The sequence below is a fragment of the Quercus robur genome, chromosome 7 (assembly GCF_932294415.1).
Source record: "Quercus robur chromosome 7, dhQueRobu3.1, whole genome shotgun sequence".
Taxonomy (NCBI): domain Eukaryota; kingdom Viridiplantae; phylum Streptophyta; class Magnoliopsida; order Fagales; family Fagaceae; genus Quercus; species Quercus robur.
The window spans coordinates 22,634,196-22,648,654 of NC_065540.1; the positions used below are offsets into that span (position 1 = coordinate 22,634,196).

At 33.8% G+C, this 14,459-nt stretch overlaps 1 protein-coding gene and 1 long non-coding RNA gene across 3 annotated transcripts; both read right to left on the reverse strand.

Annotated features, from left to right (window-relative positions):
* Positions 1 to 683: 683 nt before the first annotated feature.
* On the reverse strand, positions 684 to 4,050 carry LOC126692784 (probable E3 ubiquitin-protein ligase BAH1-like). Of its 2 annotated transcripts, XM_050388549.1 has the most exons (6): positions 3,682 to 4,050; positions 2,781 to 3,025; positions 2,428 to 2,676; positions 2,199 to 2,336; positions 1,137 to 1,195; positions 684 to 1,064 (listed from the first exon to the last, which is right to left on the reverse strand). In XM_050388549.1, the coding sequence occupies exons 1-6, from the start codon at positions 3,860 to 3,862 to the stop codon at positions 968 to 970; spliced, it is 969 nt and encodes a 322-aa protein (XP_050244506.1). In that variant the 5' UTR covers positions 3,863 to 4,050; the 3' UTR covers positions 684 to 967. The 2 variants fall into 2 exon arrangements, with proteins under 2 accessions (XP_050244506.1, XP_050244507.1); XM_050388550.1 differs by lacking the exon at positions 2,199 to 2,336.
* A 4,939-nt stretch (positions 4,051 to 8,989) lies between these two features.
* Positions 8,990 to 11,356, reverse strand: LOC126692787 (uncharacterized). Its single transcript, XR_007645078.1, has 3 exons — positions 11,278 to 11,356; positions 10,197 to 10,255; positions 8,990 to 9,395 (listed from the first exon to the last, which is right to left on the reverse strand). It is a non-coding gene; the product is annotated as an uncharacterized LOC126692787 (long non-coding RNA).
* Positions 11,357 to 14,459: the final 3,103 nt, after the last annotated feature.

Sequence of the window (14,459 nt, forward strand, 5' to 3'; positions counted from 1 at the left end):
TATTTAAAACAAAAGGAGATATCCTGTTAAATTTTTATTGGAGGTAAGCCAGACCCTAAATAAAAAGCAAAAAGGACCCCCACCCAGATTCAAACTTTATGAGTTATGATCCATGTCGCGAAGAAAAGAAAGAATTCCAACAAGAAATTAATGATAAGATTATAAGGTTACACTCCTCTTGATCAAACATACCTCAAATCTCGTACCACGAAAAAAAATGCACAATTTTTGCTTCAACTCTTCCACGTGATTGATTATGATTGGTGAATAAAAAGTAATGGGTATCGTCTCAGTTTGTCAAGTTGTAGCAAAAATTGTGAATTTGTTTACGGTGGTAGAAGAATTCTACATACCTACTCATGTCAAGCACCAAAATCTGCAATGGCATGTTGATCACAGCACATTGCACTCTTTTTTTTAAGAAACAAACACATACACACCTTAAGGAGAGGGAATGAGGTTCTAACAGCGTATTGGACTATGATAGCATATTAAATAAGCATAATTCTTTGAAAGGACCGATGGGAAACAAACCAAGAAAACCATGCTCACACCAAATCTTTTTATTTATTTCTTTTTAATTTTTTTATGAATAACTGAAATATTTGTATTAAGAACTTAAGGAACAGAGTAAGATGAAGAAGCCCCTTCTCCTCCAGTAGGACTCAAAACAAAATCTGGGATGGTGGAGATGGAGTGTCTTCCTCAGATTACACCAAATCATTATTACATGTCAGATACACTCAAAATCATATATCAAGCAACCATCCATTGCAATGTTTTCATACCATATCAATTTGGTAACCAGGAAAAAATATATGTCTTCCTCAAATGTTAAAGTAAAGCATTTTCACAAGCTGCTCACAAGTAAACCTGACTGAAGATGCTGCTAGGCTCCAAGCTACAGCCATATCCACAATTGTTTAGTACTACATGAATTTTCTTGTTTTATCAGATAAACACACAGTCAATACCCATATGCATACTTGGCCCAATGCAACTTAGATTGAGCCAACATCTCAGCACGTTCCGCAGTTAGTCTCTCCTTCCAATAGTCTTTGCACCTGTAAGAACTTTCGAGGGTCAATAATGATAACGTTTTCTTATACAAAGAAAGGAGGCTTACATCTCTTTACCTTCTTTTTAAGAGGATATCCAGTTCTAACATGTGCACTGCTTTTGCATATACTCCAACCTGCACCAGAGCATTTTAAGAAAGAGATCAAGTAAATGACTCAAACGTTAAATCTTCGTTTTGTTTAGATCTAACAATTTGCATATCAAAATAAACATTAGAGGTTAACAGTGACATAAATTTTATATTTTTTTCAAGAGAGAGAGAGAGACATTCAAAAGCAAATTTAGCATCAGAACTTTCAACTAGTTTTCTAAAGAAGATAAACTCAAGAAAGATTGTAAGGATGATATTTTATCAAATCCATGTAAGTTAAACTTCAGCATGTTTAAGTACAGAATATAAACATGCACCACAAAGAAAAATCCACCACATAATTCAAAATACACAACTCACTTTTGGAGATCTTTAATAAATTTTCACATGTAGGCTATTCAACACCTGCTCTAGAACTCTGCTCCTTTACTAGAAATATACTTTTTTTAAAAAAGAGAGGAAATCATGAATTATAGGTAGGAAAGCATCCAATGATTAAAAAAGCGGCAGAAAGATAGGAGAAAGTTAAAGGACAAGGCTCTATCAATTTGTATAACAAAGTGATTATGTTTATTAACATGTTTTTTCAAAACACAAACTTGCACCAGCCAACTGGAATGTCTGAGCATGCCGGAATTACCTAACTACAATTTCGTATTTCAATTTGTTATTAGCTAGAAAAAAACTAGAAACCAATTGTTTAAATTTCAACATGTGCTATGGAACTTTGCTCATTTGCTCATTTACTACAAATGTACTTTTTAAGAAAGTAAATCGCGAACTTTAACTGAGAAAGCATCTGTTATTAAAATGGAGAAAGCAAGTGAGAAGGCCCTACCAATTGTATAATAAGATCAAGTTTATATGTTTGCATAAAGTGGAATGCCAAATTGTAATTTAAAATATCAATTTTTTTCATTTCCTAGATAAAATAAATAAATACAAGACAAGACATAAATGACATAGAAAGGGGTGTTTTTTTATATCAATTAGTGCTGCCCAATTTCCTCATATACTAAATACAAACCTCTCTGCATATTGGACACTTCGACTTTGGACTTGCTGCTCTAAGGCCTTCCAAGAGAAACACAGAAGCAGATGAACAAGCACAGGACTTACAGAAAAGATGACCACAACTCAAAGCATACGGATTAAAAACAATATCCTGTAACAGTGTAATTAAATAGACATAAGAGAACACATACAAAATCCAAAATTTTGTTTTCTTTGCAGTATGACTGAAAGTAAGATCTCACCAAGCAAATAGCACAAGTCAGATCAAATTCTAGCTTTATCAGATGTGGAAGCATCAATGTCATTACAGGTGGGTTCACATTGAAATCACAGGAAAAGTTACTAGCAAACTCCTTTAAGTCTCCATCATCTGATCCATTAGAATTCAAGTAAAAGGCACCCAATTCTATAAGCCAAGGTGATTGCAAAAGCTCAACATGTTCAGCCCGCAACTTGGATTTGAAATTCCTTCCGTTTACAGATCCATGAATCTAAAATAGAACATTAAAATCACCGAAATCATTGTTTGATGCAGAAAAAATATCAACAAAATCAGTAAGTCTAATTAGTAGATAAAGACAAATTGGGGGCATACTTTGTCATACTTCTTAAGAATCTTTCTGATTGCAATCGCATTCATGAGAGCATATTCAATCAGCATCCATCCTTCTAGTACCATGGCTTGCTGATCATTCCTGAAACAACGACGCAAGTTCAATACATATCTTTGCATTCCAGTAGCAACATGAAGATGAAGGAGATGCCTGACTCTCGAGCTAAAGCATCCAGCTATTTGTGAAGCTTCCTTCATCAACTCAGAAAAGAACTTCTGATCACACACTACAAATTCCACAAAGCTTCATAACTTTTAGAGTATGTCAAAGAAGCAAAAAAATCAATCATGGCACAAACAAAAATTATATAAATATAAATAAATATATATATATATATATATATATATATATATATTATAGGTCTCGATTAAGCCTTATGCAGAATTCTCACAAATTGGAATGTAATAATCCTACAAAAAATTCCTCTTCCTTCATCCTTTAGATACTCTTAAGCAGAAATTATTTCACATTTAGTACAATTAAAAAAAATTAATTAAATAAGACAATAATATAAACTTTTCAAATACTTAAGAAATGTCCTATGACAGTTGACTCCATTTAAAACTAACATTTCTTAGTCCTTTCCTCAAAAACTAAAAACTCAACTTGGATTGGAGTGAACCCATGATTCTTATAATTATTTAGAATACAGAATTGACCTTTCACTTTTATTTGCTTCATCAATAGCAACTTTTCATCCCCATTTCCCTATCGCTTAGATTGGAGAGCTAACCCATAATTGAACAAGGATTTTTTTATAAGAGAAAAAAAATTATAAAAAAAAAAAAAAGAAAGAAAAGAAGCTAAACTATTATCAAAATCATCATCCCCATAGCTGAAAAAATAATTCTGGGTAAAAAAAAAAAAAAAAAAAAAACTTACATGGGCAAGATTGGCATTGGCAGCCAGAAGAATCAGAAGTGCAAGAGTGACGTAAAGCGTTGCAGCTCCGACAGGTGTTGAGTACTTTCTTGAGAGTGTTATATTCGACATGCCCACATTTTTCCAAGAACCTGTCCTGTTCTCCATGCAGGTACTCCGTGAACGCCTCTCCAAATTTCATTTTTTTTTTCCCAACTTTTTCTCTTTTTTTCAATAATTATATTTTGTACAGCTTGAATGATTTTAATACTTTTCACCAGTATTTGATTTTCTTTTTTCTTTTTCTTTTTTAAAACCAGTTGGTTGATGAAGAAGGGCGAAATTTTTTTGAAAACTTCTATTTTACCTTCCTCAGTTCTCTCAACAATCGAAAACGCGGTTCGAATGTGAATATAAATATAAATATATATATATATATATATATATATATAGTCAACTCAACCACGCGTTTACATATATATAGTCAACTCAAGTGGCAATTTTTTTAGTTTTAGAATCTGTTTGGATATCGCTTATTGCTGAAAACTGAAAATGCTGGAACAAAATAAATTTTAAATATGTGAATAATACTGTGGGACCCAATTTTAACTTAACATTTATGTTTTTTTGTACTTACAGCTCTCGCAAATAGTGTACAAAACCCACAAAAAAACGCTAAATGCTCTCTCTTTCAGTTTTCAGTGCAATCCAAACTCATTCTTAGAGTATTCGCTTGCTCTTCTTTCTTCAAAAAAAAAAAAAAAGTATTCGCTTGCTTGTGCAATTTTTTTTTCCTTTTTTTAGAATGGACAAAGATTAGTTCCAAACATACTTAGAAATATCTTTTCCAACTCATTACATGATACTTTATAAAACTATTCATATATATATATATATATATATATATATTATTTAAACTATCTTCATCATACACGCTTTACCCTTACAATGAGGCTCTTTTAGTGTCTGTTTGACATGATTAATTTTGTCAACTTATTTTACCATTCAGCTTATTTTTGCTACTATTTATGGGTTTCACTACACTTTTTGATACTATTCATAGGTCTCATTGTATTATTTCAGCTAACTTTTACATTTATCTATAGTACTTTCAGCAAAAAGTTTTCAATTTCAGAAAATATGCAAATCTCAAACAGACCCTTAATGTTATTTTCATTGGGCAAATTACAATTTAGCTGTTGGATATTTTTATTCAAATATCATATTTTATTTTAATTCTTGTTTAAGTAAATTGAAGAAATCTATTTTTCACATAATGACAACTTAGCTGTTGGATAGATGGAAGGTTTTCAACAACTCAAGTGTATAGCTCTTTTCTAAATTATTTATATGCTATAATAAGTTACCATATATATAAACATTTACTATTTGGTTTAATGAAAAGTCAACAGTCTAAGTAACTCAATCCAAGTCTCTATGGTCAATGTTTTGAAATAGTGAGCTCTTGTGAGAGGTTTTGTTTAGGGAGAGTGTTTGATTCGTTTTATGTTTTGTTTTTGGTTTAAAAGGTGTTAGTCTTATGACAAATGTGGAGCTAGCCAGCTAGGTTACGGACCCCTAACGAAAACGACATTAGATAAGTAAAGTGTCAAAATTCAAATAACAGGTAAGTAAGTTGAATTTCAGGCAAACCACAGTGGATAAATTGTAATTTTTCCTTTTCCATTTATCCAAATTTGAAGTTTACATAGTTGCTCACTTAGGAGTGTCATGAGAATACCTTAAAAAATGAACAAATTAAGATGAGAGAAATTTATAATATGAGAGATTTAAAGATGCAGTGCCTACCTTTATGAAGGCAATAGAGTAATTAGAGAAATAAAGGCAAAGAGAAAGCAAAAGAAATATAATGAAATTTCTTAAAAACAAATGATATGTTCATACATTCTCAATTGAGTTTTGAGTGATTGACTTCCTTTGAAATTAGTGAGAACGTGGGAATAGATGTGCAATATTAAATTTGTTTTTTAGAAATTGAAGAAGAAATATAAAGGATGATAAAGATGGAGAGACATGTAGAATGACGTAACTGCATGTTATTGGGAGTATAAAGTTAGTGTGAATATGGGAGTAGATACGTTCAAGAGAACAAAGAAATGTATGTAACTTTTTTTAAAAGAAAAATTGTTTATTGGTATTCTATTTTTAAAAATTTATATAAAATTTAGGAGTTTAAAATTAGTAATTTTACATGTCTAAATTATTTAAATTTTCTAAACATGTGAATTTGATAGTATTTAGGGTATCAAAAAGTAGGAATCCAAACAAGAAAAACCTCTTAAATAGTAGTATAGACAAGTCACATAATTTGTAAAAAAAGTCATATGACCAAATAAGCAAATATACACATGAAGTCTCTTCGATTGCTACATAATGGGTTGGAAGAAGATAGCTTCAAATATATTTGAAACCAAACTTTTTTCTTTTAGTATAAGAACCTACTTTTTTCTATTTTATATGACCACTTTTCAAAAACACTCACATTAGATTATCTATTATATTGTCTATTGAATAAAAATATCAATTTTCCTTGAGGTTTTAGTTGTTTCTCTCCCTTCATGCATCATAATCACCATCCATTCTCTTCATTCATGCTCGAGAAACACAAAAAATGAATAAAAATGCATATACATAGCTATAGTAGTTAGAGAACTCACATCAGTGGGTGCATAGTAGAAAAAAGATGTTTACACAATTTTCCTTAAAATTGACCCATATCAGCTTGTTTATAGTTGTGCAATTTACAAAAGAGCTACGATAATTGTGTATATGCACGATTATTGTAGTTGTGTATACATCATTTAATTAATTTCCTTTTTTTTTTTATCACTCTTCTTACCAAAGTCCTCCTATCTCTTGGTTAGTTGGTCTCTTTCCCTTTTTTTTTTTTTTTTTTTTTTTTTTTTTCATACCAAACTTTTCGTCCCTTGGTTTCTTAAAAAAAATTTCTCTCTTCATACAAGACTCCTCTTCTCCTTTGATCCCTTTTTTTTCTCAATCTTTGTTTTCCTTCCTTATTTATTTCTCTTCCCCTTTATTCTAGACCACCACCCTAAACCAACCATAAAACCACTGCTTGAGGCTAGTTACTTAAGGAAGGGTAGGTTTATGATGGTTACTTGATGATGGGTGGGTTAATAATAGGTGTGGGGTTGATCAGTTGATGGTGGCTGGGTGGACTAATTGTGGCTAATTGCTTGATGATGGTGGGTTGATGATGGGTGTGGGTTAATCTGTTGATGGTGGTTGGTTGCTTAGTGATTTTGATTGTGTTAGATCTCTAAGAAAGAAGGAGCAATGAGAGGATTCTAGAAAGGAGAGTGTGAAGGAAATAATAAAAAATGGAGAATAATGAATATTTTATTGAAATAAATATTTAGAATAGATAATCTATTATGGGTGTTTTTTAAAAGTAATTATATAAAAATAGAAAAGTATGTTCTTTTTGTAAAATAGATAGAAATTTTTAGAAAAGCTAATGTGAATGCTCTTAAAATGAAAAAAGAACCATAAATGCATGACTTTACACGAACTGAAATGGGTGATTTTTAAGGTTGATTGGCCAAAATTTTGCATTTAGGCCGTTTTGCATGGACTGATGCAAGTTCTCTCTTACTTGCCTAGCACATGTAATTCTTTTATTTTTTTTATTACTTAAAAAAAAAAGTTTATGTTCGAACTTTAGAGTTATTTTCCTCCAAAACATTATGTGACAATTAAAGAGATTACCCATGTGTAGTTTAGTCACATAACTTTTTAAAATAATACACATAAATAGTCTTATAAATGGGCACGTATTGGGTTGGAGGAAATCCTCCAAAAACCGAGAACACCGACCAAATTGACAGATTTACACTTGATTGATAGCTTTTGATGGCTTTTGACTACCTTGATAGTGTTGGGTTATCGATTGCCCTTCATATGGACAAAGTTTTCCTCCAAATCAATTTGAAATAATCTCCTGCTATGTGGCGATTTTATAAAATTAGCCACGTGTATTATTTAAACAAGTTACATGGCTTCATAAAAATGTTATGTGACTAAAAATACATATGGACAGTTTTTTTTAACCGTCACGTAGTGGGTTGGAGGAAAATTCCTTCAAATCAATTTAGAGGTAAACTTTTTTCTTTTATTTATTCCCCTCTCCCTAAATCAATTTGTCCAAATGTTTATTTTCCCTTTGTTGGTTGTTCTCAACGTTTGGAGTTTTGGCCAATTTGTCAAAACATTTCTCAGATCTAATACCAAAAAACATGCACAATATTTTCTACAACTCTCCCACTTGATTGATTATAATTGGTGAATAAAAAGTGATGGGCCTATATAAAAGTGCTAGACAGCCGTCACAATTTGCCACGTAGAAGAGTTGTGGTAAAAGTGGTGAATTTGTTTGTGGTGGTAGAAGAACTCTACATATCTACTCGTGTCAAGCACCAAAATCTACAAAGGCATGTTGATCAAAGATCACAGCATATTGCACACTTTTTTTTAGGGCAAGACTTAGGTACAATATGTAAGTGTTGTTTATTAGATTCCCCTCTTAAGATTCTGCCATGTGAATTTTTTCTTATGAGATTTAATTGTATTTTTTAATTAAGTAGCCACATAGTTGAATCTTAAAAGGGGATCCTAAGTAAAAGCACCTAAGGTACTTTACTTAAGTTTTGTCATTTTTTTAAAAAAAAAGCAAACACATATACACATAAGGGAGAGGGAAAGAGACTTTAATAGCGTATTGCACTATAATCGCATGTTAAATAGGCATATTTCTTTGAAAGGACTGATGGGAAACAAACCAAGAAAACCATGCTCACACCAAATCTTATTTATTTATGAATGCCTGAAATATTTGTATTAAGAAGAACAACTTAAAGGAAACAGAGTGAGAGGAAGAAGCCCCTTCTCCTCCATGAGGATTCAAAACAAAATCCAGGATGGTGGACAGGGGCGGAGCTATAAAATTTTAAAAAATTATTTTATATTATGTATAAGTATTAAAAAATTTAAATATTTAGCTACAAAAATAGAAGTTGGCCCCCCCAAATGTTTGAGTTAGTCCAATGATACTCTTAAAAATCAATAGAAATTTTCAATTGATCTAGTAGTTATAGAGACAAGGTAGTTTTTGTTTTCTCTAATTCGTTTTTTTGTACATGTTTAATATCAAACTAGACAACTTTTGTATAGTATTGGAGTTTAAAAAATGATAAATTCCCCAAAAAAATTGTCATGCGAATATACAAATGTGTGATGATTTATCTTGACTCGAGACTAATATATTAGTAACAAAAGTTGGCCTCCCCAAACAAAAAATCCTAGCTCCGCCCCTGATGGTGGAGACGGGGTGTCTTTCTCTTAGATTACACCAAATCATTATTACATGTCAAATACACACAAAATCATGTATCGAACACCAAATCATTATTACTTGTCAGATACACACAAAATAGATGTCTTCCTCAAATGTTAAAGCAAGGCATTTTCACGAGCTGCTCACAAGTAAATCCGTCTCAAGATGCCGCCAGGCTCCAAAGCTAGAGCCAAATCCACCACAATTGTTTAGTTACTACTTGAATTTTATTGTTTTATCAGATAAACCACACAGTCAATACCCAATTGCATTCCTGGCATGTGTATCCCAATACAACTTAGATTGAGTCAACATGTCAGCACGTTCTTCAGTTAGTCTCTCCTTCCAATAGTCTTTGCACCTGTAAGAACTTTCAAGGGTCAATAGTGATAACGTTTTCTTATACAAAGAAAGGAGGCTTATAGTTCTTTACCTGGGATGCACGGACGCGGCTCCCAGGCCGGCGTACCCGCGTCCGACGCGGCGGGACGCGGCGACGCGGGAGGGAAGCTGCAGACCGCGCGTCCGTCCCGCGTCGTGCCGCGTCGCGCCACGTGGCGGATCCCGACTCAGGCCGACGCGGCCGAAATCGGCGCCGACGCGGCCGAAATCGGGCCGACTCGGTCCGTATCGGCCTGTATCAGCCGAAATGGCCGAGTCAGGCCGAAATTCAAAAAACAAAAAAAAAAAAAAGGTGCAAACGCACCGTTTATAAATTATTAGTAAAATATTTGTTTATAAATATTAGTAAAATATTTGTTTATAAATATTTGGTTAAATATTTGTTTATAAATATTTGGTTCAATATTTGTTTATAAATATTTGTTTATAAATATTTGGTTAAATATTAGTTTATAAATATTTGTTTATAAATATTTATATTTGTTTATAAATATTTGGTTAAATATTTGGTTAAATATTTGTTTATAAATATTTGGTTAAATATTTGGTTAAATATTAGTAAAATATTTGTTTATATAATGTGAAAAAGTAAAAGTATGCTTAGCAATATATTAAACATATATTATAAAAATATTTTTAATAATTTTTTAATCGCCGAGTCCTGCCGCACCCGCACCCACCTTTTTCAAAAATTGCCGAGTCCCGCACCCGCACCCGCACCTGCACCCAAGTCCCGAAATGCACCCGTGCTTCATAGTACCTTCTTTTCAAGAGCATATCCAGTTCTAACATGTGCACTGCTCTTGTATGTACTCCAACCTGCACCAGAGCATTTTAAGAAAGAGACCAAGTAAATGACTTAAATGTTAAATCTCCATTCTGTTTAGATCTTACAATTTGCATAGCAAAATAAGCATTAGAGGTTAACAGCGACATAATTTTTTTTAAATCTTTATTTTTTTTCAAAAGTGAGAGAGAGATATTCAAAAGCAAATTTGCCATCAGAAGAACTTTCAACTAGTTTGCTAAAGAAGATAAACTCAAAAAAGATTGTAAGGAATATATTTAATCAAATCCATGTAAGTTAAACTTAAGCATGTTTAAGTATTGACTATAAACTTGCACCACTAAGAAAAATCCACCACTTATAATGCAAAATTCACAACTCACTTTGGGATATCTTCAATAAATTTTCGCATGTAGGTTATTCAACACCTGCTTTAGAACTTTGCTTCTTAACTAAAAAATATACTCTTTAAAAAAAAAAAAAAAAAAAAAGGAAATCACGAATTGTTGGTAGGAAAGCATCCGATGATTAAATCGGAGGCAGAAAGATAGAAGAAAATTAAAGGACAAGGCTCTATCAATTTGTATGACAAGGTGATTATGTTTATTAATATGTTTTTTAAAACAGAAACTTGCACCGGCCAACTGGCATGTCTGAGCATACCGGGATTACCTAACTACAATTTCATATTTCAATTGGTTATTAGCTAGAAAAAAATTAGAAACCAATTGTTTAAATTTCAACATGTGCTATGGAACTTTGCTCATTTACTACAAATGTACTTCTTAAGAAAGGAAATCGCAAATTTTAATTGAGAAAGCATCTGTTATTAAAATGGAGAAAGCAAGTGAGAAGGCCCTGCCAATTGTATAATAATAAGATCAAGTTTATATGTTTGTATAAAGTGGAATGTCAAATTGTAATTTAAAATATCAATTTGTTTCATTTCCTAAAATAAATAAATAAATACAAGACAAGACAAGAATGATATAGAAAGGGGTGTTTTTTTATATCAATTACTGATTCCCAATTTCTTCATATACTAAATACAAACCTCTCTGCATATTGGACACTTCGACTTTGGACTTGCTGCTCTAAGGCCTTCCTGTAGGGAATTTATTCAAAATCCCAACCTGTGAGAAACGTAACAAATAGAGAAAACACACCCCAAAGAAAAACAATCACACGCACAAAACAATATTTACGTGGTTCAGCAATTTGCCTACGTCCACGGAGTTGCAGGGATTTCACTATTATCAAGGAAAATACAATAGTGCACAAGAACACTCTCAAGAAACCCAAATTCCAATTACACCCTAGCACTCTCTCACAGAAAAAATAAGAATAGAAACTGACTGCCTCTCTTTTCTCTATTTTCTCTCATACGGCTGCTCACTAGGTTAATTGGAATTACTCTTAAAAAATCACACGGCTGCACTACTTCTCAAAACCTAATATATATTTATATATGTATATATGTCAAAGTCGGCTGAAGAGGTAGGTTCTTATTACAACTAGGATTCGGTCAAATAAGGTGGGCTTGTGGCAATTCAAGCCACACACGGGCCCACTTCAACAAATCTCCACCTTGGCTTGAATTGATCAAGCTACACTAGCAAACTCCTCCATCAGCTCCACCTTAGCCCTTAAGGGCTCACAAGCTGCAAACATCAACCACAATCCTCCATAACACAATCCCTCATCCTTGCAACTCATCCTCCGGTCCTCAAGCTAGAAGGCCAATTGAAGCTGCGCACAGCTTCAACTTCTCAATAGTGACACCCTTAGTCAACATGTCTGCCGGGTTCTTAAATCCACAAATCTTCTCAAGCATTACCAGCTTATCTTCAATAAAGTAACGGATAAAGCGGTATTTTGTCTGTATGTGCTTCGACTTTGAATGAAAAGCCGAATTTTTGGTAAGAAAGATTGCACTCTGACTGTCACTGTGTAGAATGCCCATCTCCTACTTCTTACCCAATTCATCTAAGAAATCATGTAACCAAATCATCTTCTTTCCAGCTTCAGTTGCTGCAACATACTCAGCTTCTGTAGTAGACAAAGTAACAATCTTCTATAGATTTGAAGCCCATGATATAGCTGTACCACCCAAAGTGAAAACAAACCCTGTAGCACTCTTTCTACTGTCAATATCACCAGCAAAATCAGCATCTACATAACCTTGCAATATCAAACTTGCACCAGTAAAGCAAAGACATGTATCTGATGAACCCTTCAGATATCTCAGAATTCACTTGACTGCCTCCCAATGCTGCTTTCCAGGCCTACTCATGAATCTGCTCACAACTCCTACTGCATGTGCAATGTCTGGTCTTGTACACACCATAGCATACATCAAGCTGCCAATAGCTGAGGCATAGGGCACCTTGCTCATATGGTCCATTTCTTCTTCTGTTTTCGGTGATTGTTCTTTGCTTAGCTTGAAATGACTACCCAAGGGTGTGCTCACTGGTTTAGCTTCATTCATGTTGAACCTGTTGAGAACTTTCTTCACATACTCTGACTGTGAAAGTTTCAATGTACCATTAGTCTTGTCTCTAATGATTCTCATACCAAGGATTTGCTTTGCAGCTCCCAAATCCTTCATTGCAAACTGTTTGGACAATTGCTTCTTTAGATTATTAATCTCCTCAATGCTAGACCCTGTAATAAGTATATCATCCACATACAACAGTAATATGATGTAAGAATTGTCAAAAGACTTAACATAGCAACAGTGATCAACTTCACATCTCTTGAACCCAATTCTATGCATAAAACTGTCAAATTTCTTCTAGGAGCTTGTTTTAGGCCATACAAGCTCTTTCTCAGTTTGCAGACTAAATTCTCTTGTCCTTGAGCAATGAACCCTTCCGGCTGAATCATGTAAAGGTCTTCCTCCAAGTCACCATGAAGGAATGCTGTCTTCACATCTAACTGCTCAAAATGTAAGTTTTCTGCAGCCACCATTCCCAGTACTAGTTTGATTGTTGACATCTTCACAACTGGAGAAAATATCTCTGTGTAGTCAATGCCTTCCTTCTGCTGGAACCCTTTAACAACTAATCTGGCCTTGTAACGTTTGCTACCATCATGCTCATTCTTTATTCTGTATACCCACTTGTTGTGCAAAGCCTTCTTTCCTACTGGCAATTCAGTCAGTTCCCATGTTTGATTCCCCAACAAGGAATCCATCTCATCCTTCATGGCTAACTCCCACTTGCTTGAATTCTCATCTTGCAAGGCTTCATCATAACACTTTGGCTCACCACCATCAGTCAACAGGAGATAATTTAGAGTGGGTGAATAATGCTGTGGAGGTCTAATGTTTCTGGAAGATCTGTGGACTTTAGCTACAGGTGTACTCAGATCTACTTGTGAATTTACATTCTCTTTATCTTCTTCACCCCTTTTCTGGACAGTACCTTCAGTCAATTCATCTAAGTTGACAAACTCAGATTTCTTTTGATCTATCTCTGTAACATCTGACACTACAGTTGACCTGTCCTTGTACATAACCTGTTCATTAAATATCACATTTCTACTTCTGATGATTTTCCTATTTTGTTCATCCCAAAACCTATAGCCAAATTTCTCATCACCATAGCCAATGAAAAAACATATTTTAGACTTTGCATCAAGTTTACTACGAGCATCAGAATCAATATGAACATAAGAAACACAACCAAAAACTTTTAAGTGTGAAAACTTTACCTCTTTACCATTCCAAACCTCCTCAGGAAGTCTGAACTCCATAGGAACTGAAGGTCCTCGGTTTATCAGATAAGCTGCAGTGCTAACAACATCAGTCCAAAAAGTTTTTGGTAATCCAGCATGCAACCTCATACTCCTAGCACGCTCATTGAGAGTTCTGTTCATGCGCTCAGCCACACCATTCTGCTGTGGTGTCCTAAGAATCGTCTTCTCCATCCTAATTCCTTGTGCAGCACAATACTCACTGAACCCTTCATCTATGTACTCTCCTCCATTATCCGACCTCAAACATTTTACTTTCAAACATGTTTTTGTCTCAGCCATGGCCTTCCACTTCTTAAAGGTTTCAAATACATCTGATTTATTTTTCAGAAAATAAACTCATACCTTTCTACTTGAGTCATCAATGAAAGTGATGTAGTACCTTGAACCTCCAAGGGATGCAACTGGAGAAGGCCCCCACAAATCAGTATGTACTAATTCCAATTTTTCAGCCTTCGGTGTCCTACCAGTTTTCAAGAA